At 36.8% G+C, this 26,584-nt stretch overlaps 1 protein-coding gene across 1 annotated transcript; it reads left to right on the top strand.

Annotated features, from left to right (window-relative positions):
* The first annotated feature begins 7,853 nt into the window (after positions 1 to 7,853).
* On the top strand, positions 7,854 to 23,613 carry LOC132191425 (uncharacterized). The gene is made up of 20 exons (XM_059606438.1): positions 7,854 to 9,118; positions 9,420 to 9,623; positions 10,841 to 10,945; positions 12,324 to 12,389; positions 12,476 to 12,640; positions 12,804 to 12,878; positions 13,016 to 13,167; positions 15,285 to 15,420; positions 15,556 to 15,625; positions 15,708 to 15,835; positions 15,980 to 16,036; positions 19,279 to 19,464; positions 19,581 to 19,673; positions 20,839 to 20,924; positions 21,008 to 21,074; positions 21,159 to 21,225; positions 21,295 to 21,431; positions 22,538 to 22,629; positions 22,720 to 22,786; positions 22,908 to 23,613. The coding sequence occupies exons 1-20, from the start codon at positions 7,910 to 7,912 to the stop codon at positions 23,070 to 23,072; spliced, it is 3,327 nt and encodes a 1,108-aa protein (XP_059462421.1). The 5' UTR covers positions 7,854 to 7,909; the 3' UTR covers positions 23,073 to 23,613.
* Positions 23,614 to 26,584: the final 2,971 nt, after the last annotated feature.

Raw genomic sequence — 26,584 nt, forward strand, 5'->3', positions numbered from 1 at the left:
ATATATATATATATATATATATATATATATATATATATACATTATTTTATTATTTTTATTTTTATTTATTTCTAAAACGTTAAATAATAAAATACTAATATTTTTGAAGTGGGACACGTGGCAGCATGATGGCCCTAGAAACTGGAGACCTCTCCAGTCCAATAGGACTGGAGAGAATACAGATCCATACCTTCTATGTAATTACGTGTCATGAATAACTTGAAATGAAAGGAGCCATTTCTGGATCGATCTCTTAAAAAAAAAAAAAAAAAAAATTGAAACAAACAAATTAAGGCCTATGGTTAGAATATATTATTTTATTTGATATTATGAGATTTAATTTCAAAATCAAGTCAAATCATATTTGAATATATTTAAATCTAATTTGATTTGATATCTCATTTAAATGTTAATTCTAAGAGCATCTCCAGCAATGGTGGCCAATTTAGCCACTCAAAATTCAACTTTATTTATTTTAGCTACTAATTTTTCACAACAAACTCCAACAGACTATCTATTTTACTTTTTTACTTTATTTTAAATTTTTTTTTTCCTTCTCTCTCTTCCTCACCACGCACACCCCTCTGGCCTCCTCTGACTTATTTTCCAGCCCAAACCCCCTTTTCCTCTCACTCTCGCTCACCACAACCAGAACTGTAGAGATGAAGATTAACAACAAAAGCATGCTTCTGCTCCACAAATAAGGGTGTTAAGTGAGCAAGTTGATTACGAGTAAGCTTGGGATCGGCTCGTATAAGCCTGGCTCGTGCTCAATTCGATTATTAAATGAGGCGCTTCGTGAACAGAAATTGTGGATCGAATATTAAACGAAGCAAGCTCGGCTTGGCTCGGTTAGACTCGCAAGCGTGCTCGTATAAGGCTCGACTCGTATATTTTTCATTAAATAACAAATAAAAATATATAGTCAATATTACTCAATAATAACAAATATACTATATAACTTATTTTGTTATATATATATAAAATTGTTTTGACAAAAATTTGGTGAGCGAGAGTGAGAGAGTGGGAAATGAGAGTTGGGGTGAAAGATGCGATCTGACTGATAAGGGAGATTAAGAGAGAGAGAGAGAGAGAGAGAGAGACTTTGAAAGAATATTTTTTTGTAAGGAGGCTTTGTTCTACTGTAGTCTGAATACAACCTGTTAACTTGTCTCACATTGCTAAGAAAAAACTAATCCCCAAATTTGCTTATCTATAAAGGATGCATATCCTCTCTCTTCGAAACCAAGTGCCTTGCTATATTGACTCAGGCTCCATACTTGGCTAGCCAGGCTAAGCAAATGCTCATATGCAAACTGGTTTCTTGAGCCGTAAAAGAGTACTTGAAGTTTAAATTTATAAAAATATATATATATATATTAAAAAGAATATAAGAGCCTACTCGCAAACTGGCTTGACTTATTATGAGATCAAGCTCGATGTTTTTGGCTGGTCTTTGAGCTCGGCTTGAGTAAAATTTAAACGATCCAAGCTCGTTCAAGCTCGGCTCGTTTACACCCCTATCCACAAACATATCTCGATCTATCCTCTAATTTTTGGAAAGTCCATCAACTAACAAGAGGGCTATCATGAATCTTGAATGTCAAAGCTGCCAAAAAAAAAATCAAGAAAGGAGTGTTGTTGGTGTTGAAGAGCTGGAGGTTGAGAAAGAGAGGCGCTAAGGGACGATTTGGTTTGATGGGTGTCGATTTTTCTTTTTTTTTTTGTATGTAATGGGTGTCGATTTTGGGTGTGATTTTCGAATGGGTGTCGATTTTGGGGTGTGATTTTCGAATTTAATGGATGGAGAGTTTTCCGGTTGTTTTGGTTTGTTGTTATTGGCTCAATTGGATGGAATTTTTTCTCAAAATAGGTTTTGATTCTCAAGTTAGTAGATTTAATGAAGTGTTATGGAGGAGGGAGCAAACCAGACGATTTTCTAGTCTGGTGGAGGAAGATGAGCAAACCAAAAGTGGAGGAGAGAACCTGAGAAGGAGAGAGAGAGACGAAGAGGGAGGGAGAGAGAAAAAAACAATAAAAAATTATTTGTAGTGTGAACAGTGAATATGCTCTTTAGCCTATTCACTGTTCACGAGAGGATGAAGTTGGCACCTCTACTTCCCGCTGTCTCTTATACCTTCCTACTGTACGCAACGACATTGTGGTTTGTTACAATTAAAATAATTAAAATTCTATATGATCTAAAGTATGATTCTTCCTATTCTCAATAAAACCCTAGATTCCGACACGGTGAACAAGATATAGGTCTAACTAAAGCAATAACTCATGTGAATGACCGGGATAGATTGTAGTCAAAGTGTGTTGAATGAGGGATATGGGTTAGGGTACTTGCATGAAAAAAATTACATGCAAGTATGAAATTAAATCCTACAAAAACCATCTTGTTGGGTGGTCGTAAAAAGGTCAGGGTTGACCCTACGTGTCTTCCCATAGGCATTCCCATTCGGCGAGAGATCCATTGGTGCAAAATGAGTGGTGTTATACAAAGTAGGTTTTCATATGGGCATTTCTCCAATGCATGGTGTTTGTGAAATTTTTGGCATGGCAAAGCCATGGGGATCGTGGATCTCGACCACAACACAACAACCTCACTCAATAGGTGTTCAAAATATCCAAATATTATTTATTATTAGTTATTTCCATTATCATGTTATGAAATGTTTTTGTTACAAGAATGTAGTTTTATTCGAAGCAGTTATTAACGTTAGAATATATTAAAAATATATTGTATGGTATGATATTTTATTTATTTTAGAATATATGTTATGATAGGATATTTACCTTATAGAATAATTACCTTTTAGATGAATGGTTGTAATTGATGGTAATCAAATCATATACTTATTTTTGTTTCAGTATCTAGGGTTGTTGAGTATTTTCTATTTAAGTGATGAAATAATGAAAAGCAAACCAGAAAATTATTCCAAACCTTATGTTTGAAAAGGCTTTAGGTTCTCTTCAACGAATCTAAAGGGTCTAGGTTCTCTTAAAACCTAACAATTTATCCCCATTACGTATTTGTGAAAGCATTCATGTAACATTGGTATCAAAGCCAAGTTCGATGGCGAATCAAAGAGTAGATTGTTTGGAGCAACAAATTGATTGTCTTGAAAACATGATGGAACGTGTGATAACAAAGTTGAAAGAAGCTAATGCCAAATTGGATGGAGTTCTCTCCAAGCAACTACATACAACCCAATCACCGCAGATAAAGATCTTCCACATCCAACGGATTTGATCACCCAATTGACCAAACACATCCTCCAAAACACCCCAACAGCAAACCCAACCACCTAAAGCCAACAACCCCACATCATCTAGCTGGCTAGCTGCCACTGTCACAAAATTGAGGAAAAAAAGAACTGTAGAAATGCTAAATTCCACCTCAAAGACTCCCACAGCACTAGATCGGAATCTCCAACACCACCATCTTTCCTGCGTCGTTGTCGTTGTTACCATCAACCTCCGTCGTTGCAACCTACGCTGGTGTCCAACGAAACTGTCGTCAGCCTAGCCACACCGTTCCTTCGCCAATCTAAGAAGAGGCGATCTCAACCTGCGCCGCCATCATTCTCACCATGTTGGTCGGTCTGCACTACACCTTCACACTACTAGGTCTCACTCTTGTTACTACAGTACTATGGATACAAAGTTAACGCCCAAAATTTTTGATTTGCTTAAATCTCGTATTTGTTTGGTTCAGAGGAAAAAAAAAAAAATCGAAAGAGAGAGAGAAGAAGAGACGATAAGAATTGTTAAGTCTGATCAATCAAAAAAAAAAAAGGAGGTCAACTTCCTTTTTTTGTTGGAGGTAATTACCTTTTTTCCCCCATGAACTACCACGCTAGCTATGTCAATATTCCCTCATAAACTGCCAACCTTACTACCCAAACTCATCAAATTGCCAGCCTTGTTCCGCTAGGAACAAGATTCAAGGATCTCTACTCCTCGAAAAGAGAGAATACTAAGTAGCAGAAATATTAAGATTCTATAAATATTAATCATTACAACCAGAGCATCTACCAAGGAACATCAAAGTAGCCGAAATCACACTATACAAATCATTTTTACAAGGGATTTATGTTATACCTTAATATGCAAGCATTCATAAAAACTCTTAAATCTACAACATAACCCAAAAGTACTAGTTACCAAAAGCATCCGCCTAATCTCGCAATAAGTCCTCAAGCGTCACCCCAATCAAATCCTCCAAAATAACCGGATGCTTCGCGGTATCCATCTTTTGCTAAACTATCTATAACAACATAGTTGTACATATGGAGAAAAAAAAAATGAAATAATACAAAGGATAAGTTCGACGACTTAATGAGTATAAATGTACATGACGTATCCGTCATTAAATGGTGAACTCAGCTGTTTATAAAGCACATGCAACAGTATGAGATGACAGTTTATCCAGAATGCAATATACATATATATATATAATATGCTGTAATATGATAATCATGTCATAGTTCAACAGTATAGCCTACCTGAAATATTACTCCTTCTCAGTAGGGTTGTCGTTGTCCCGAGGGACCTGTAATACAATGTCGGTACCCCAACCATTGTACGCTACCGTCCACCACTATCATCCCGACCGAGTCTGACCTCGGGTGGCCTACGCTACTAGTGCTGTACGTCCTGTAATGACCAACCATTTGGTAATGGCTACGCCAGTCACGAAAACCACTATATCCAAGGTCCACACATACACACACTTGACCATAAAGTTAACCTGTATAGTAAGCCCATGGTCGTTATCCCGCACGTATCGGTACCATGTCATACGATGTAATTAATTTTATTCGTCTTTTACATGCATAGTTTTACAAGCCTCATCATTATCTTATTAATCAATATACGTTTTCACAAAAAAGAGTTCATAGTAGTTCAAAAATGTATTTCATGAGAGTTGCAAAATATGCATGTTTGATATATATAAAATAATCATACAATGCGGAAAAAATAACAATAAGTATCCATGTGAGTTTGTACTCACCTAGGTTGTAAGGCTCCTCCATAAAATCTCATTGAGGCTTCATAACCTTGAATACTGAGAAAAGACCTATCATTAGTTCTAAACCCAAGCTAAAACAAACCTAGAACATAAAAACAGGAGTTATCGGACACCTGGCCAAAGTGGCATTCCCTGGAACGCTTCGGGTCGTACGTCCGGGCTCATGGTCATACATCCGGCCAGAAGGTCTGAAATTTCCAAAATGTCCATACAGCTGTACCTAGTGACCAAAAACCTAATTTAACCCTCTAACTAAGCTACCTAAATTATTTGGGTCACTATACCTATGGCCTAGGGGTGGCTCACATGGGCCACCCCCAGCCAGATTTGAGAGTGGCCGGGGGTGGCCGCGCGCCACCCCCGTGGGTCAGGGGTTGGCAGAGAGCCACCCCTGACCACTTCTGAGGATGGCTCGTTGGCCACCCCCTATTTTTTTATTTTTATTTTTTAAAAAACTTAATTTATAATTTTTATATATTTATATTTTTTGTTTGAATTTTTTATTCGGGGGTATTTTTGTCTTTTAATGAGATTTAATGTCTAAAAGAGAATATTCCATCCAATTTAAGGAGTTTGACTAACAGAATGATTGTTTTAGGAAGAAAATGATAGTCTAATAAGATCGGATAGTAAGATTGACAGTTCATAGATATATATTAAAATAGTGTGATAGTTCATGGGAAAAAAGAAGTAATCACCCCTTTTTGTTATGTTTGAGAAAGAGATGAAAAAAAAAGTTGATAGGAAAGCAGCAGGCGCGGTCTTCAAAGAAAAGGGAAAAAAATTCTTCAAAAGAGGGTTATTTATTTTTTTTAATGTGTGTTGTTGCTACCTTGTGCTCTCAATTCTATACAGGGCATCTCAACCGGGCTTCAATTTTAGACCAAGAAGGGAATTTCAAGTACAAGATTTTCAAGACCTTGAGGACAAGGTCCTCTTAAATGGGAAATGAATGTTACAAGAATAGAATTTTACTCGAAGAAGTTATTAATGTAAGAATATATTAAAATATATTATATGGTATGATATTTTATTTATATTAGAATATATGTTATGATAAGATATTTACCTTATATAATAATTATTTTTTTAGAGGAATCGTTGTAATTGATGGTAATCATATATATTAGGATTACATTGTCATTGCATTCTAATATATTACGGTTTTTTGGGTTCCATATTATATTTGTTGTTTGCATAATTATATATGATTAAAAATGTCTTGATTTACCCCTTTTGCTACTAATTTGAATTAGAATAAATTGATTGGACCAAATTACATTGACTAATATGTGATGTCTCAACCTTGTCTAGAGTTCCCAACTTTGGAAGCCACTCAAGAGGACAAAGAGCGATATGATTGCTGGAACAAGTCTAATGAGATGCCAAAGTGATATATCTTGACACCATTGTTACTAGGCAAGACACAGTAAGGAGTCTACTTAATGTTAAAATCTGAAGGAATTCCAATACACGAACATTGTCTAAACAGGATTGCATGTTTGAATGTAGTGGAGGCCTTGGATGCTAGCTGAGATTGATGCAGAATCTCAGGTGGATATGGGGGGCAACTAGTGATATACTAAATAATTACCTTAAGCCCACTCAAGTAGCCCTTACATGGAAAATCAACGGGCCATTAGATCACATAATTACTCTCACATGGAAGCTTAATCAAATAACTCTTAGAATTTTTTTCACACGGAAACTATATACTCCCATCAATTGCCAAACCACCATTAATGTGACCTACAAGGAAAAACACACTCTAAGTATCAATGCTACCATATTGAATGATGTGCCTCTCCCTTAAAAGGCTCACTACCCCCAAAGCCAAAGCCAATTACATACATTATTTCTCTCATTGTCTTTTTATTCAATTTCGTCTCATAAAGCTTTTACTGACTTAAGATTTAGAGGTTTTTCATTAACCCCACTTACTTAAGATTCAGAGGTTTTTCATTAACTCCACTTTCTTAAGATTCAGAAGTTTTCCATTAACCTCCTTTCGATTGGCGTAACTTTAGTAAGTTTTTCTTTATTTTGCAGAAAGCTCTTTGTCAGTTTGATCATCTAAAAATGTGTTTAAAAAAAAAAAAAAAACTTTTATCATAACAAGCAATGATAAAACGATAAAAATAGAACTTCAAGTACTTCATATAGCCTCCACATAAAAGGACAAATGTAGGGTTTATTGTCTCTAACAATTCAGATTGCACAACCAAGTAAGAGAGTTATACACATGTTTTTTCTTTTGTAAAGCTGTCTGAAATGCATGCAATTCGAATAAATTGTAGCTAAGCTTTGTTCAGAATTTCCTTCAAAAAGAAAAATAGGCCCTTTGGTTATTTTCGTACCAAAAATCCCTCGAGTTGTCTTTGACCACGTCATGTTCTAGAATTTCTGATCAAGTATTCTTAGATGCTTTACGGAATAAATTCTCTCCAATCTGAAACATTATTTTGATATTAAATAATTTAATTTTCTTTTCTATGCAAATAATTTAAATTATATAATATAATAATAATTTTTATTTATTTATTTTTTATAATTTAGTATTTTATTATTTTAATATCTATTGAGGACTAGAGTATCAGAAGACGATTTGGCATTTCTCCTGTCCACGTGGCGTATATTCATTCGCCAGCGATGGGCCAGTTCCTGCAAGAACCGCATCCAAGTTCCACCCTTCCAACCATTTAAAAACCTCCTTAACAAGATCAAACCCTCTTTAGTGTCTCCTTCTCTCTCTTTCTCTCTCTCCCTCTCTCCTGCCTCCCCAACCAAAAAAAGAAAACTCCCTCCCCTTCTAGGCCTCTAATCCTAAAACCCTAAAACTCGCTCCTGAATCTCCCCCACTATCATCCGATGGCGGCCGATCCGACTCCGCACCAACTGGCCCTCCTCCTGGGGCCCGACGCTTCCCATTTCGAAACCCTAATCTCCCACCTTATGTCCTCCACCAACGAGCAGCGCGCCCAGGCCGAGTCCCTCTTCAACCTCTGCAAGCAGAACCAGCCGGACTCCCTCTCCCTCCAGCTCGCTCGCCTCCTTCAGTCCTCACCCCGCCCCGAGTCCCGCACCATGTCAGCCATCCTCCTCCGCCGCCAATTAACCGATCTCTGGCCCCGCCTCGCCGACTCCACTCGCTCCTCCCTCAAGTCCGTCCTCCTCTCCTCCCTCCAGACCGAGCAGGTCAAGTCCATCTCCAAAAAGCTCTGCGACGCCGTTTCCGAACTCGCCTCCGCCCTTTTGCCCGAGGACGCCTGGCCCGAGCTCCTCCCCTTCATGTTCCAGTGCGTCACTTCGGATAATCTCAACCTTCAGGAATTGGCTCTGCTAATTTTCGCGCAATTGGCGCATTATATCGGAGAAACCCTCGCACCGCACCTGACCACGCTCCATGGCGTGTTCTTGAATTGCTTGGGCTCGCCGCGAAGTTCGGATGTCAGGATTGCGGCGCTAGGCGCGGCCATCAATTTCGTGCAGTGCTTGTCGAGCTCTTCAGACAGGGACAGGTTCCAGGACTTGTTGCCGTTGATGATGCGGACTTTGACCGAGGCCTTGAATTGCAATCAGGAGGCGACGGCTCAGGAGGCCTTGGAGCTTCTGATCGAGTTAGCCGGGACGGAGCCGAGATTCTTGCGTAGGCAGCTGGTGGACGTGGTCGGGTCTATGTTGCAGATTGCGGAGGCGGATAGTTTGGAGGAGAGCACGAGGCATTTGGCGATTGAGTTCGTGATAACGTTGGCGGAGGCGAGGGAGCGTGCCCCGGGGATGATGAGGAAGTTGCCGCAGTTTATACGGAGGCTGTTCGCGGTGCTGATGAATATGCTCTTGGATGTGGAGGATGATCCGTCCTGGCACAATGCGGAGAGCGAGGACGAGGACGCCGGGGAAACCAGCAATTACGCCTTTGGCCAGGAGTGTTTGGACAGGCTGTCCATTTCCTTGGGTGGTAATACCATTGTGCCCGTCGCTTCCGAGACTTTCCAGCCTTTCTTGGCCGCTCCGGAATGGCAAAAGCATCATGCCGCCCTCATTGCGCTTGCACAAATCGCGGAGGGTTGCTCGAAGGTATAGAGCATTGCTTGTGAGTTTTGATAGATGTTTTGCCCAATATGTTGGGAGTAACTTGGAGTGCGGGTTAGTGTGGGCAATAGGTTTCGGGAAATGTATTTACTTGTTACTTATGTGTCGAGGAACAGTTGCTGATTCAAGTATTTTTATTTGACTGGAAACAATGTTCTGGTATTTTTTATTGCATTTTATGTAGTTCCGTTACAGTTTTCATTGGTTTTGGTTTTGCTATGTTGACCGAAAGACTTGATTTGTCTTGAAGTGTGGTGTTCTCATGGTCTCTCTTTTTTTGACGCAGGTAATGATAAAAAACTTGGAACAAGTACTATCAATGGTTTTGAAATCATTCCAACATCCGCATCCCCGTGTGCGGTGGGCAGCGATAAATGCAATTGGGCAATTGTCCACGGACTTGGGCCCAGAGTTGCAAGTTCATTATCATGCTCAAGTGCTCCCTGCATTAGCTGGAGCTATGGATGATTTCCACAATCCCCGAGTTCAGGTTTGTGATATAAGGAGTATATCCTATTTTTTGTTGTTTCCTCTCTCTCCCTCTCTCTCCCTTCTAATTTCTTTTTTTTTCCCCTGCAAATAAAGATGGATGGTCTTTCCTTTTCTTTTTTCTTTTTTTTTTAGCCATTGTTTCGGTATATACCGCATCCCTTTCAAAAGGATTGTCATTCACGTTTTGCTAACTTAAAATTGAGGGAGGATGGTTTGCATTGATGTTTAAATTTGGTGAATGGATCATTATTCATGTAATAGTTAATTATATACTTTTTTTTTTTATGACAGGGAACACTCTTTCAATTCACCTTGTTGTATTTATATATTGACTTTTTTAAAAATGATTGGACTTATGTAAGTACCATACGCTCACTGACATGAAAAAAAGGCCTCCCCTAATACTGGGGTTCTGAGCTTGCTTCTTACATGTTTCCCTAATAAGATGGGGTGGGATGACTAACATAGGATTTCAGTTTAATGTTAGTTCTAAATCTTCTCAGCTACAATTACTTTACAATTCAATTGCTTAATAAATCACAAGGTGACATTTGATGCTTATTCTAATTGGCATCCATGGGAGAAACACAGAATGGTTTTTGTTTATTGGGTTTGATGTAAATTGGTAGTGAAGAAAAGCTGATTCCATTTCTCACATGTTTATTCAGACCAGCTTATAAATATAAAACGTAGTTCTTTTGTTGTAAAGTTACATATGCAACTGATGGATCTTGAATTTACCCACCTCACAATCTACCTTATTTTTATGAGCGGAGGATGTGATATTTGAACCATAGCCCGTTGGCAATGTAAGTTTAAAAGTTGTACAATAAAGTAATGCGTATATTGGACTTTGGTATGGAAGCCAAACCTTGAGTAATTGTAGAAAAATAAATTTGTTAACTGTCGAATGTTTGCCTCCTGATATTTTTATTAGTTGCTTTAAGTTTCTTTTGGCCCCTTGGTTGTGTAATGTATGCATCTTCATATAAAAGCGTTCCAATAACTCTAATGCTTTCTTAATACTCTTTCTTTGGGCTGCTGCCTCATATTGTAGTTTTTCGAATATTCATGCTATTTAGATTTCTTCTCCACTATTTGTTAGGCTTCTCTCTTGTATACTTGTTATATACTTGGGTTGGGCCTTTGCACTTTTTAATGAATTTGCTGTTACTTATTAAATAAAAAAATAACTGTCATTTCTGGTTGTCACAGGCCCATGCTGCTTCAGCAGTGCTCAATTTCAGTGAGAATTGCACCCCAGATATCTTAACACCATATTTGGATGTTATTGTCACCAAACTTCTTGTCCTCCTCCAGGTATATGATCATCCTCGTCATCAACCTACGCTGAGCATGTGTTCGCTTGTCCATATAGTACTGTTTGATTACAGTATTCAAAAATGTGTATATAGAACTCTGAACATATCTACTGAAGATGTTCTGGGACTGTTTGATTTTGTTTTTTTCTTTATTTTTTTACTCATATAAATAGAAAAAAAATTATTTACAAGGGAAAAAAGTGGGTGTAGCCCTAACAAGGAGGTACACAAGAACACTGGGAAAAAATTTCTAGTCAAAAAGAAAAATTGGGTGCAGGGAAAACAAGTTAGAACGAAACAACATCTAAAAATGCAGAGAGTATACAATTATTGGACTTCATTATATTATTATTATTATTATTATTATTATTATTATGCCAAGCATAAAATTATGGGACTTGTTGAAAATGCGACACACTTAAACTGGCAAATCAATTCATTATGTGAGGATGACCAAACTGATAAATGAACTGTTTCTTTCTTCTTCATCATTTCATTTAGGTGTTTTCTTTTGTATACTTCCTATGTATGTAGGGGCCCTTACGCTTTTAATAAATTTTTCGATTACTTATATTAAAAAAAAAGATAAGCAAGTTGGTCCAGATGGCCTAACTGCTGAGCAGCTTTAATTTTTATTTTTTTCAGCTGTAATCCTTGAACACTTCTACTCAGAAACTAGATATTTACAAGCCTCTTTTGTCCCTGAGAGAGAACTTAAGAAATGACACATTTTCATTGATGTATACTATCTTAACTACATAAAAGTAAAATGATGACTCAAAAAGGGGGTTTGAGAGGGAACTTGCCTGGATACGTTTTTTACTAACTTGATTATATGTGATTGCAATGGAAACAGGAGAGAAAGTTGTGGCAGAGAGGATGGGGTATCATACCCTGCTTTTGGATATAATCTTGGGGACTATGTTGCATTAATTGTTTAAGTGTGCCTTTTTGTAGTAGAACTAAAGCACTAGTTATTGGAAATTAAAGGCTTTTTAAGGTGGTTGATATTAGGTGTTAGTTTAGGATGTTTGAAAGAAAGTGAGGAAAATGAAAGAATTGTGGGACAGAGAAATGATGAAGAGCAAGACTGGTGGAGGTGAGCGATAAGCTATTTTTTTAGCTGTGGTGCAAAGTATGCATGCTGTGTTCATAGTGTGCACACACACACACCCATAAGTCCTGTAGCTTTATAATATAACATTAGGTGTTTGAACTGTCCTTCATAAGCTTATTCTTTATCTTGCCATGGTGATATCCTGGGCTTTGCTTCTTTGTTTTTCTTATGGGAATTCTTATTTTCTTTGGTTAGAGGAGTTGTCATTTTCCCCTTTTTATTGAGCTTATATCTTTTGTGTTATTTGTATGCTTTCCAGAATGGGAAGCAGATGGTGCAAGAGGGTGCTTTGACAGCTTTAGCATCAGTCGCTGATTCGTCACAAGTAATTTAGTTACTCATACTCTACATAAATAGTCTCAATTTCATTTTAGAATCCATCATTTTAAAATGTTATTGTTGTTATAACAGGAGCAATTTCAAAAGTATTATGATGCAGTAATGCCTTACTTGAAAGCTATTTTGGTGAATGCGAATGACAAGTCTAATCGTATGCTTCGTGCCAAATCTATGGAGTGCATTAGTTTGGTTGGAATGGCTGTTGGGAAGGATAAGTTTAGGGATGATGCTAAGCAGGTGACAATTTATAACATTTTCGAGCCTTTGACTCTTTGATTGTTTTTGCTAACCATATACATGACTTATCAAGGAGTAGTGACCTTTTCTTTTCTTTGATTGATGCCACCCTCCCCCCTGAAATATTTTACTATGTCCTTACTGATTTTTTTCCTCTTATAAGGTTATGGATGTCTTGATGTCATTGCAAGGATCTGAAATGGAGTCGGATGATCCAACTACAAGCTACATGTTACAAGTATGTTCTTTCCATTTGAGGGAATAATGTGGAAGTCTACGTAAAAGATATCGTGCACTTTTATCTTGTTGATAAAGGTTTTATTTTACTTCTTGTTAAAAACTGGTGGAAAAACCAACTGCGTAATTATATTTCAGGCATGGGCCAGACTTTGCAAGTGCCTTGGGCAGGATTTTCTTCCTTACATGAATGTTGTTATGCCCCCATTGCTTCAATCGGCTCAACTTAAGCCTGATGTCACGATTACGTCTGCGGATTCAGATGCTGATATTGATGAAGATGATGACAGGTTTCCTTTTAGTTATAGTGTCATTAAATTTTAATATCCGGTTGTTTCTAATTTTGTGAGATTTATGTCCATATAATTTAATCTCCTTTAATATTTATCTGAATATTTTCTTTTTTCTCATCTAAATTATATTCTTGGAGTGGAGATAAAGTTCATCATGCAGGTTTTATGTTTTATATGATATTAGGCTAGATAGAGGCACCCTCAACATTTTCATTAAAATGATTTGGGTGACACACATACACGCATGTACATACAGACGTCTATCTGAACTCTATACTGTCATTTTCCAGATTCCAGACCTTGCACCTACGCTTTGTTTTGGAGAAACCATTAAGTGGAATAACTGGCCTTGACTTAGATGGTGGGTGGGGGGTGATGAAAAGACCATAAAATAGGAAAATAAAATTACCAAATTCATTTTGAGCACTCATGTATTGCTTTCATTGTTTAGGTCTTGTTCTTCTCAAAGAAGAGCACCAACTCTTAGGCTCAGTTTGTTAAACACCAACCCCTCCCTAAATACTATTCATTTCATTTAAAAAAAAAATCAACATTAAAACATTCACACTTTTTATCTCACATCATTTACTTTTTACTACTATTCAAATAAAAATTTTACTACAAAACAAAATTTTTTCACTTTTCAATATCACTTTTTCACTTTTCAATACAACCTTTCGACTTTTCTATACCAATCATTATTCTTTTTTTTTTTTTTAAACAAAAAGTGTGAACAATGCCTTGTTGTTTGACAAACACCATCTTAATGTGGCATTTGGTTTGGGGAATCAAACATTGCCTCGACATCCACATTTTCAGGAATATGATTTCTGAGAATCTGGATTCTTGGGAATGTGATTAAATCCATGTTTAAGAATGATTAGGAATTTGGTAGGATTCCTAGGAATATGAATTCTCATTGTTGGTTTACTCTTAGGTATCTTGTAGGAATTATTTATACTTTTCAAAATATCCCTATGTTTCTCACTTCAAGTGTATAAAGTTGTTTGATATAAAAATATTTAACAATTAAACAAAAAATGATAAAGGGGAAAAAGCTATATATAAACTGTGGTTTTTCTTTTATTTCTCAATATATAAACTGTCTATACCGTTTGATTTATTTATTTATTTATTTTTTTTATTGATAATGAAATAAAGCCTATTTTTGATGAATGATAATCAAATAAAATCTATTCATTTTTGTTTTAGGGGAATAAAATAGTTCACGACTTTTATGTACTTATTTTAATTAATTTTATTTATTTTTCATCTAAAACCAAATAAAACCTGTTATTTCCCTTTTTTTGTGTGGAATAAAATAGTTCCTTACTATTTTATGTGCTCTTTGTATATTTTGTAGGGGTTTCTCTTGTATATATTTTTGCATTAGGGTTGCGCCCTTTTGCACTTTTTCAATAATATTCGCATTAATTATCCAAAAAATAAATAAAATAGTTCGTACTTTTATACAAATTTGATTTATTTTTCCTCTAACCAAATAAAACCTGTTCATTTTTTGTATTTGTGAAATAAAATAGTTATTCACTTTTATGAACAAAATTTACAAATGGTCAGAGTCAAACTCAAAAAAAGTAGCATTAGAAAAATAACCATAACAAAATTTTCATTTAGTCTAACTTTTCTTAAGCATAACAATATCCAGTAAACAAAAAGAAAACCAAATTGTAGTATAAAAGAGTTAAATTTTTTTTGTAAGGTGATTGAGAAAGCGAGAATGTTTAGCGTGCGCACAGGTGTTTACCACGCTTTATGAATAATAAAATATGGGCTTTCTGTCTTTTAGATAAAAAAATAAATTCCCAAGGCCACGGGAATGTGGATTCCCACCTCTTAAGAAGGGGAATCTACATTCCCAGTAAAAAGCAGTTAAGGGTGAGTCCAGATTCTCAAGGGCATATGGATTCCCTACAGTAAAATACTAAAATGCAACCAAACAGAATTTTTAGGATTCTTAGGAATCCTAAAAGGTAATCCCCATCCAAATGACACATGCATGAAAAAAGAAAAAAAGAAAGGTGTCCTCGAAGAAAGATGATGCTTATGTTAGATACCATTGTTCTTACGAATATTTGCCTTGTTTCTTATTGCAGCATTGAAACGATTACTCTTGGGGATAAAAGGATAGGAATCAAGACTAGTGTCCTGGAGGAAAAAGCCACAGCTTGTAACATGCTATGTTGCTATGCTGATGAGTTGAAGGAAGGATTTTTCCCATGGATTGAGCAGGTTTATCTTCAAAATTTTGAGGCTTTTTTTTTTTTTTTAATCTTTTTATATGCATAACTTATAAAAACACTCTTTTTGGGGTTTCCTTTCAAGGATTTCAATAAATATTATACTGAATGTGAATAAGTAATATAGGTTGCTCCTACTTTGGTTCCCCTTCTTAAATTTTATTTCCACGAAGAGGTCAGGAAAGCAGCTGTTTCAGGTATGAATATGAACTTTGCTATTTCTGTTTACCTTGGGTGAATTATGCAGAATTTTACTGAAATTCTTGATGTTGTCTATAGCCATGCCGGAGCTGTTGCGTTCAGCTAAATTAGCTATAGAAAAGGGGCAATCCAATGGTTGTAATGAGTCCTACATAAAGCAGTTATCTGATTACATCATACCAGCATTGGTGGAAGCTTTACACAAGGTTAAACCTCTGTTCTGATTGTTGGCGGTTTAATGTCGTTTAAACCTTTTCTTTTTTAATTTTCTGGTATCAGTTTGTTTAAACTCAACACATAGCATTTATGCTTGTATATTCTGATATATTGGAAGTGTGGCTAACTTTCAGGAGCCAGAAGTAGAGATTTGTGCAAGCATGATGGATGCTTTGAATGAATGCATACAGGTATGTACATCCATTTATGAGGTTGGAGTACATGTTTGTACAAAAAAAAGTTTTCTTTTCTCTTTTTTCACCCTAGATGTTTTATATTCTGAGAAAGGTCCAATGTGTCTACTTGCAAATTGAACTATTGTAGATCCCAATGACATTATTCCTGTGACATGTGACTAGGAAAAAAAAAAGAAAAAGAAGAGGTGATTAATTTTGCTAGTGATAGTTTTTAGAACTTCTTGCTTTTCCATGATGCATGAATTTGAGAATGTGATTTCGGCATTCCATGGACCCCATGTCAAACTATTTCTCTTATCCGAAAATAATCTTTCAATGTTGTTGCCACTTCATGATATCTAATCATGGACCTCGATTCTTTTGGTTTCTTGTGCCAAGCCTCATCACTTTCTCCACAGTATCATAGGTATTGAGTTCTGATGTTCTTCAATTCTTTATTTTAAAGTTTTTTGGTCAAGGGATGGCATTCACAAAATGGTTCTTTGGTCATCGAGGCCCTGTTTGTTTCGGTGTGTTAAATGTTTTCTATCAGTAAATATTTTTAGCTGAAAACATTTGAAGGAAAATTGGTTATTTTCCAGTGTTTGGTTGCAAACATGAAAATGATCTGGAAAACATTTTCAATTGTTTGGTTGGAACCTGAAAATGCTCTATAAACACCACCATAAATCACCATCACTGTCACCCCACACCCCCAAAATCAGCATACACAACAAGGGTTTTGGTAGAGAGGCGGGAGTGGACCATGGGGACGGCGTAATCAGAAGGGAGAGAGGGATTAGAGAGAGCAATATGGAGCTTGAGCTTGTCCATGACAGTGGTGAATACCAGGTAGGGGAGCCCATATAGAGACCGTCATTGGGCGTCACAGAGATGCACCTTGAGGGCCAAATGTGCTGTGTAGAGAGCCCGAAAGGCCGATACAGAGAAATCTGCATCAAGGATGACTAGAGCCGAGCAGGAGGACAAGGGGGAGAGTGGTTGGGAGAGAGGAGGGTGAAGGGTTTTTGGGTGAGACGAGGCGAGGAAGGAAAGCACATTGGCTATGGTGAAGAAGAGGAGGCACAGTGGAGGAGGGTGGAAGCAGCGAGATTGTGGAGCTGGAGGAGCCGCAGAGTGGTGAGGGAGAGGATGGGGTGTGCGGTGAGGGAGAAGGGTGGAAAAAATTTTGGGTGTAAAACATTTTACTCCCCATTAACCTTGTTTTCCTTGTTCAACCATTTTTTTTTTTTTTTTTTTTAACCCAAGATTTCAGCTGTCCCAAATACCTAAAGTGGGGAAAACTTTTTCTGAAAAAGGATTTACGCAGAATCAAATGGGGCTAAGAGAGTTCTCTTTCCCTGTGGTCATGGAAATTTTGCTTCTGGCTGGTACCTTTAAAAAATATTAAAAAAAGGTAGGTGGACTTTTTGATTACTTATTTACTGAATAAGTGGCTGGCTACCTAAGAGGGAACTTTCAATGGAGTTCAGATGCCTGCGAAAGCTCCATATTTGATGAAAAAAAATGATATTGAGAACTATAGAATGGCCCATTATTACGGAAGAAATTCATAACATGATTTAAATGATGCTGAGAAGTGTGTCCTTGATGTTTGTCGCGGCTATATGTACATTATGCTAAGTACAATGGTCATAGGACCGCATATTTCTTAAACAACTACTCGCAAAGACCCATATACTTGGGTTATGATTCTTGATGTATGAAAAAAAACAATGGTCATAGGGACCCCATATTTCTTAAACTACTACTCGCAAAGACCCATACACCTGGGTTGTGTTTCTTGATGTATTTGGGTAAGTGTTTTATGTTTTTGGTTAGAAAAAAATGTTTTGATGTGACAGAAGGTGAGAAGCATTTTTAGGAGTGTATTATGGTGGGGTCCACATTTGAGAAAATGTTTTCTATGGAGTACACCTGTTTATTTTTAGAAAACCTAAACAAATGTGGACCGACTATTTATAAAAAAAAAAAATTAAAAAGAAAAAAAAGTGGTTGTGTGGCCACCCTCAGTGGAGGAGAGGGGTGGCTGCGCTCCTCTACTTAGGGTGGTCACACCACCACTAATTCTTTTTTTTTTTTTTTAATTAATTAATTAATTAAATTTATTTTTTAATATTTTTAAATAATAAGTTAGCTCCCACCTCTACTAAGGTTAAGCACCTGGTTTGTCAAAATAGTTCTACAAGTAAGAATATAGTTTTATAAAAGGTGTTTTGTATTTTGAGGAGTGTTTTGACTTGTTTGTTAATGTATTTGTTTTGAGAGGAAAACTCAAACTGCAAGTAGAAAACAAGTACGTTGACACTTGACACACATAGCATTAGTAGTTAGACTGTGTTTTTTTTTTTTTTTTTTAAGTAGTAGAGACTGTGTTCTCACTAAGATCTTAGTTTAGTTATGGTGGTGACTTAGCGAGAGGAAATTACTTTGAGAAGGCGTACAGATTTATGGTTACAGTCAGTTAACCTGTAGTTGCCGATCTGATTATTTGAACTATGTTGTTTCTCTGTTTTGGTTTTAATATTTGAATTGTACCTATTATAAATACTTGTTATACTTGGTAAATAGCACTGATCTTCTTAGAGACTAAGCAAAAATATGCAGAGGTTCCTTGTATTATCTCCATGTGAGCATTAATGTTATGTGTCATTATTATCCTTTTCACTTTGATTTTGTACTTCACATCTCTATCACTAAATTCACTATCTTCTCCATATGGATCAAAAACATTACCATGATCACACCACTATTTTGGCACCTGCAAAATTGAGATCTAGCTCCAAACTAATTGTGACCTACTCTACTATTGAAACACTAATTCCAAAATTTGAACCATTCCTAATGTTGTGTCCTTGTAGTTTGCACTGTACTTGAGAAAGCTCAGTGTAATATACCCCATTTATTTGTGGGGCATGATTAACAGATAAGCAAATGATTAGTAAATTTGTTTCCTAAGCATTCTTTTACTGCTACTTTTCACTTTTGTTGGCTATTGCATCACAGGGTCTGGATACATCTTTACTTATCAAAAAATTGTTTTTAGACTCGATTCACTTTTTTTTTTTTTTTGGGTTAGAGAGGGGTGATTTGGTGGTATTTTGCTGACTTTAAGTCTTTATTTTCCAATAATTGAATAGTAAAATTTGTTCTTGTCCTTGAGTTTCATGGTTTCATTCTGCCTTATAATTTGAGGATTTCTAAATATATGTTAATTTAGGGTTATTTTCTCTCAGATTTCTGGACCCCTTTTAGATGTTAGCCAAGTAAGGTGCATAGTGGATGAGATTAAACAGGTAATCACAGCCAGCTCTTCCCGAAAACAACAAAGATCAGAGCGGGCCAAAGCCGAGGACTTTGATGCAGAGGAGGGGGAACTGCTAAAGGAAGAAAATGAGCAAGAAGAAGAAGTTTTTAATCAAGTATGTTAGCTGAGCATATATTTCATGGCAGCTGGGTTATGAGTTGATGCTCTAATTGATTTGGATGACCATTAAGTTATTATTTTTGTTTGATTTATATTTCTTTCTTGATCAAGGTTGGTGATTGCTTGGGAACTTTGCTTAAAACTTTCAAGGCGTCTTTCTTGCCTTTCTTTGACGAGCTTGCATCCTATGTAACACCGATGTTGGTGAGTTGTCTTTCTCAATTTTACATTTGAGTCTTTTCCTTTCTTATTTCTTATTTTTTATTATTTCATTACTCTTCTTATGTATAAGTTCTTTCTATCTTAGTTAAGGCTTTGTTTATTTTGATGTAAAACTTTTTGACCTAAAATGCTCAGCTGAAAACATTTTCTGGGAAAACTACTGATTTTTTGGTGTTCGACTGTCACCTTGAGAACATTTTCCACTTCGGTTCACACTGAAAATGTTTTCCTACAAATATTTTCTGTCAGTGGAGGTGGCTCTAGCAGGGATTGGTGCTGCTGGGAGAAGGTGTGGTGTTTGGGGTGTGTAAAATGGTTTAAAAAAATGTAAACCATTTTACTGAACATGATAGGGTGTTTTATGATTGACCAAAAATGTTTTGCAGTTGACCAAGTTTTCCAAGCAAAGCCAAACATCAGAAAATGCTGGAGATGTTTTACGGAAAACGTTTTACGTCTCAAAATAAACGGAGCCTAAATGTTAATGCAAGGCTTTTTGGTTTTAGCTGTTTTAATGCATGGAGGATGTATATTTCTTACATGCGGTATTTGGCCTTTTCACCTTGGGTTTAACGTTTTACGTCTCAAAATAAACAGTGCCTAAATGTTAATGCAAGGCTTTTGGGCTTTAGCTGTTTCAATGCATGGAGGATGTATATAGAAACATGCGGTATTTGGCCTTTTCACCATGGGTTTAAAGCAGAACCTTTTGTTTCCTTTGTTTTAATTTCTAATTCCTGATATATGTTTTTGGGCAAGGGTGTCGTTAAGCACTTGGTTCCTATGGTTGTGCTTGCATCCTTATTCCTGCACTAATACCCCTTTGTCCCCTCCTGGGGCTGTGTTGCAACTTGACCTGCAAGGGGGGTTGGCAGCCTCTTAATCAAAAGTGGAATTGAGAAACTACATTTTCTTTCATGCTACCGGATACCATTCATAGAGCTTTTTTATATTATTATTATTATTATTATTATTATTTAATTTTGTAAAACTAAAGGAAGCAGAAGAAAGAAAACAAAGCTAAATTGTGTTTGTAAAGTTGGCTTTTTATTTTTTATTTTTAAAGTGAGTACTATGGAAATTCATGGCTGCCTTAAGACAGGCACTTGGGTTTTGACCTTTCTTATTAAACTTGTTGATCAAGCAGGGGAAAGATAAAACAGCAGAAGAGAGGAGAATTGCCATTTGTATATTCGATGATGTTGTGGAGTATTGCCATGAAGCAGCCTTAAAGTAAACGTTCTTTTCTGTTTTATTGAAATTGTTATTGGCAGCAGGTTCCTTTTTTGTATTTATTGAACTTCTTGTTTGAACAGATATTATGATTCTTACCTTCCTTTCCTATTGGAAGCCTGCAATGATGAGAGTCCAGATGTTCGTCAGGTTTGCCACTTTGATTAGAACTGCTTTATTGTGCTGTTCCAGTAATCATGGGTCTAATTTAAGATAAACTCAATTCCTTTTCAGGCAGCTGTTTATGGGATTGGTGTTTGTGCGGAGTTTGGTGGATCTGTCTTCAAACCTCTTGTTGGAGGTACGTTGCTTTACTTGCCTCTCTCCTTGGAGTTGTTGCCTTAATACATGTTCTTTTGTCTTTTTGCAGAGGCTCTTACAAGGTTGAATGTTGTAATACGGCACCCTAATGCACTGCACGCAGACAATGTAATGGCATATGACAATGCTGTTTCATCTCTTGGGAAAATATGCCAGTTCCATCGTGAAAGTATAGATGCTACACAGGTACATAGCATTTTATTGTGGCTTGTTTTTGCTGCACCTTCTTCAGTGTCATCAGTAATTTACTGAATCTAGATTGCCATTTCTTGTCATTGCTAGTAGACCCTTTTTTGTCATTTTTCCCTTCAAAGGAGTGCTCTTGTTTTGGTCTTAATTCCTGTCAGCATGTTATTATGCAGGGTTAAGATTAAGTGTGACGTCCCACATTGCCTAGGTGTGGAAAAGATGATGTGTACAACACTCCGCCCTAAATGATATGATATTGTCCGCTTTGGGCCAAGCCCGCACGGTTTTATTATTGGGTTTACCCCAAAATGTCTCATACTATTTAGAGAGAGCATATTCCAGATAAACACATCATCTTTTTCACATCCAGGCAATGTGGGACGTCACATTAAGCGAATAATTTTCTTGCTTGGGATTGTGTATAAGGTATACTTGCAGATTGCCCTTTTTGTATAGTCTGTCATCACCTCATTAGGAACGAATTAATTCATTGACAATTTCATCACGTCACCACCGATGAGTGAACTCATTGACCATGTTGGTTTTATGAAGGAAATATGATTTTTCTTGCTTCTCTTCCCAAGCAAACCTCTAATGCCATTATTTTGTCATATCTGAATTAATGTATTGCATTGCTGGTATAAGATCCACAAACCCCAAACAATTTAGCAGAAAACTTCTGCCATTACATTATTTCTCTAGGAGTTCTAGATGACCCAATAATAGATGATTTGTGCATCTGGTTACTGAAACAAGCTTTTCATTTTTGTGGAGCTTCAGCATGATCAAAGTAATTTGATTATTTGCTGGACAAGATTGAAATAAGTGCTAGTATAAGAAATGGTCCTAACTAAAAGTTGCTACTCATCATCTGATGCTCCATGTCAGGAGTTGATAGTAGGATCCCTGACATGGACATGGTTCATTTTTGGAAAGCAATATTGAGCGTAGGGTCTTGTCCTGTTTGATAAAATCAGAGATTGGGTTGTTTCCCCTATGGAGTTTGCTTTCCATATCCAATACTTTTGTTTCTGTTTTCATAATGAGTTAGACAGTGGATGCATTGGCCCTACTATTGTTCTAATGTGTTTGATGTTTGGCAGGTGGTCCCTGCCTGGTTAAGCTGCTTGCCTATAAAAGGTGATTTGATTGAGGCCAAGGTTGTGCATGAACAGCTTTGTGCAATGGTTGAAAGGTAGAGATCTGGAATTTTTAGAACATGTTGACTTGGGTGATTCATTTTTCAGTGCACAGATGTACTGAAAAAACAATTGCATCTTCGCAGGTCAGATAGAGAACTTTTAGGGCCAAACAATCAATATCTTTCTAAAATAGTTGCAGTCTTTGCTGAGGTATAATCTTCCTGTATTCTGATGCCCATTTACTATAATCCACTGCCACAATATTTTAGGTTTTAGTTTCTCTTGTTGTTTTACCTTTTTTGTTAACTTATTGGGAGAGTTGGTGGTGTAGGTTTTATGTGCAGGTAAAGATCTAGCAACAGAGCAAACTGCCAGTCGGATGATTAATCTGTTGAGGCAGCTTCAACAAACTTTACCACCCTCTACCCTAGCGTCAACCTGGTCATCCTTGCAGCCTCAGCAGCAGCTTGCACTGCAGTCCATCCTCTCGTCTTAGCTTCTTTTTAAATTTTGTGGGCATGTCTTCGTTCGTCTTTTGAAGCTGCTCTGACCGACCAGTCATTTTAATTCATTTTCTGGATTGGTGAGCATGTCATTGGTCCTCTTCGGGGAAGCTGCTGCGTGAATTCAGTTCATGTTTGTGTACGTAGAAGAAGCTGCTGCGTGAATTCAGTTCATGTTTGTGTACGTAGAAGAAGCAGCTGCGTCTGGTTGGTGTCCTTCAATTACCCATTCTTTTCCATATTGTATTCCATAATTTGTTTCGCGTGGTCCGTCACCAAGGCGATGTTTTTTGGTTAGTTGAAAGTTTTAAGGTGAGGAATAGAGAATTTTTGGTATAGAATATGTATACTAGCAGTGGTATTGATAAGTCAGTCCAAAAGGAACCAAAAGAAAGTAACAGAGATTTATGTAAAGATACCAACGTATGGCTTTTTATTGGTTGAGGCGTGTCATTGAATCAAACTTTTGGCAGTTTTGGTGCTTTGGATTTTCGCTGAATGTGGAAAAAAGATCCAGTATTTCTTGTTTCAGTTGTTCCATGGATATGATATCATTAATGATTTGCTCTTCTCTGCTTTTGTGTTTAGGGTGTGCTTTTTCATCCTTTTGGGCGTGGACTGGTTCAAGTCGCAGATTAAGCTAACTGACTATGCTGGTGGTAGACTAAGCTAACTAACTACTATGTTGGTGGTTGGCACAAAATGCCAAACTGATAATCTAATCTAATCATCTTTGCCTTGTTAAACAATATTCTATTATTATTGCAAGTTTAAGAAAATTAGGATATGCAATATTTTTCTTTCAAAATTGTGCCCATATGACCAGACATCAATTAACCCAACATATTAATAGCTCAGAGCCTCAAGATGCCCAAAATTGGAAATATGAGTAAAAATTGCTCTTGTTCTCTTTCTTTTGGCTGTGGTTTTGTGTATTGTGTACTATAGCGTCTATATATGAGTCATTTCTACAAGAAAGCTGGATAATACTATACTTGAAATGGTGTAAAATTATGAAGGGTTAAATATATTTAACTCACATCAACTACCAGTCATCTGCATTAAAGCTCCACAAATTGATAGGTGTGACAATTAGATACGTAACGTTACCATTTTGTGACAAATATGCCACTCTGTTAAACTTTGCTGTAAGATTAGAAGGAAAAGTGGTCACTTGCCTCTAACGTAACCACTTTGACCAAAAACTTATTATTATTCCTTGACGTCTATCGGGTGAAATACCAAAAATTCTCATCGATTTATCACGTGCTTGTAACTGTTTTAATTGATCGAAAAGTCAAAATCACCCTTAAATATGAAATTAATGGACGCAAATGCCAATAAACATGGAAAAATGTTTCATGATCACTCTTATCCATGGGTGAACTTTGATCATCAAACTTCACCTCCACGACTTTTAGGGCCCCAAATTAATTAACTTGGAATGCTTCCACATGATCAGAATTTATGCAATAGAAAGACTAATGACATATGAGTTTGTCTCTTTTCTCTCTCATATATTTTCAACAACTATACTCTTGTTACTCAAATATACAAACCAATCATTTATAACTAATAACTTCATGTTTACAAGACAATGCCATGCTTATTGGAGTAGGGTCCTCTCAATTCCAAATGAAATTGAGAATATTTAGTTAAGAGGTTTCTTAATTCTTTTATTGCTGCACCGTCTTTTGGTTGGTTCGGGGCCATTGTTTGGGTAGCCCACCCATTTTTAGTTTAATTATTATCATGTAACCCCTTTCCCAAGTTGTATTAAAAAAAACAAAGGTTTTTAAGGGTGTAAAATTGTCATTTTGTGCCCTGCATAGAAAAGAAAAGGAGTGGTATTGTGACAGTGAGAGAGAAATAGAAGCTTGTCCTTTTATTTTCTCTTTCATTTTTATTTTTATTTCTACTTTTTTGTGGAAAGAATCTCTTTTGTGTAAATGTGAGATTTGAGTGTCTTAATACTTTTGAGTTTTTTTTTTTTTTTAAACAGTTCAATCTCATTCATTGACAAACGAGCATAAAGTTCAAACAATACAGAGCAAAGCTCAGAAACAACCATAGTCGAAGCTATGAGGTTACAAACGTAAAAGATGACATATTACATTCTAGACTCAAACAAAATCCTCTAACCTATGACTAATTTTTAAATTAAACAGCAGATTTGTGCCAAACAGACTCAAACTAATGTATAAGTAGCTTTTATTCCTAGGCATTGAGGGCAGAGAACCCCAAGCCAAAACTCATCCTCCTCGACCCAAAAGCCAGAATAACGTTCACATCCACAACCCAAAGGTTTAGACTAAATCAACTACCCGAAGGGCATCAGGCGGGCAGATCGAGAGAGAGGACCGAGCATTATTTTAAGAAAAAACAAAATCGATACAGGGAAACAAAACAAGACAGAAAGAACAAAAAAAGGAAAGCCTGACACAATTATAGGGAAATAACCAACAGAAAAAAGCACATTAAGAGGACAACAACAGCCAGAAAGAAGAGTCGATCATGTGCTCGCCGGAAACCGAAAATGGAAGGGGGCGTTGGAAGCACATCCCGGTGGGGGGCGTGAGAAGAAAGGTAGAGGACGGTGGGCGGCGGAGCAGGCGCGGAGGAGATCGGCGGCACACTCAAACGGAGGGAGAAGTTTGAGTGAAACCCCATGAACATCACTCACAAAGAGTACCTAAACAAGCAGAAACAACAAAAGCAAAAACAGAAAGAAACAAACACAAACTCTAGCAAAAAAAATAAGAAAATGAGAGAATACAAGAAAATAAAACAAAGAAACAAGAAACCCAAAACATAAATCATGTCGAGGAGGAAGGTTGCCGGGGGAAAATGGCCGTAACACGAAGAACTTGGACGGAGTCGAAGAGGACAAGTGGAAGGACGAGCGATGATGTGGGTTTGGCAAGGACAGTAGATCAGGCAAAGAACGGTCGATCCAAAAGCTTAGAGCAAAAAAATAGAACCAAAGGAGGGAGAAGAGGTGGAGAGGAAGGGAAAGGAAAAATCGCCCAAAGAACTAGGAGTATTAGGTAAATAGGCTAGCTTGTTAAGAGAATGAGGGCGATGGGATGGGAGGGGAGGCAGTAGAGGGAGAGGGAAGGAGGGCCGGAGGGGGAGAACAAAGGTTTTCCCCCTCCGACGGCACACTCTGCTAGAAATGAAACCCTAGCAGAGAGGGGAGAGGGAAAGATTTTATGAAGATTTTTTCTTGCTTTCTGTTTTAATACTTTGAGTTTTGAGTGTATTCTCTTCACTATTTTTATATTCCACCTTCATTAGTAAATTCTTTCGTAATTGTCCACATAAATTTTAATGTTCTTATGTATGATTATTTTATCTTATTTATGTTTTACCTGTCATTTTTCTTTGTTAATTCCCACAACATTAGTGTTGAAATATATATAAAATATATAAAAATACTAAAATATGAAAGAGAAAGAAAAGAGAGAGCGGTAGCGGAGAGACATATGCTGGCTACATCTTATAT

Source organism: Corylus avellana, chromosome ca9 (assembly GCF_901000735.1).
Source record: "Corylus avellana chromosome ca9, CavTom2PMs-1.0".
Classification (NCBI taxonomy): domain Eukaryota; kingdom Viridiplantae; phylum Streptophyta; class Magnoliopsida; order Fagales; family Betulaceae; genus Corylus; species Corylus avellana.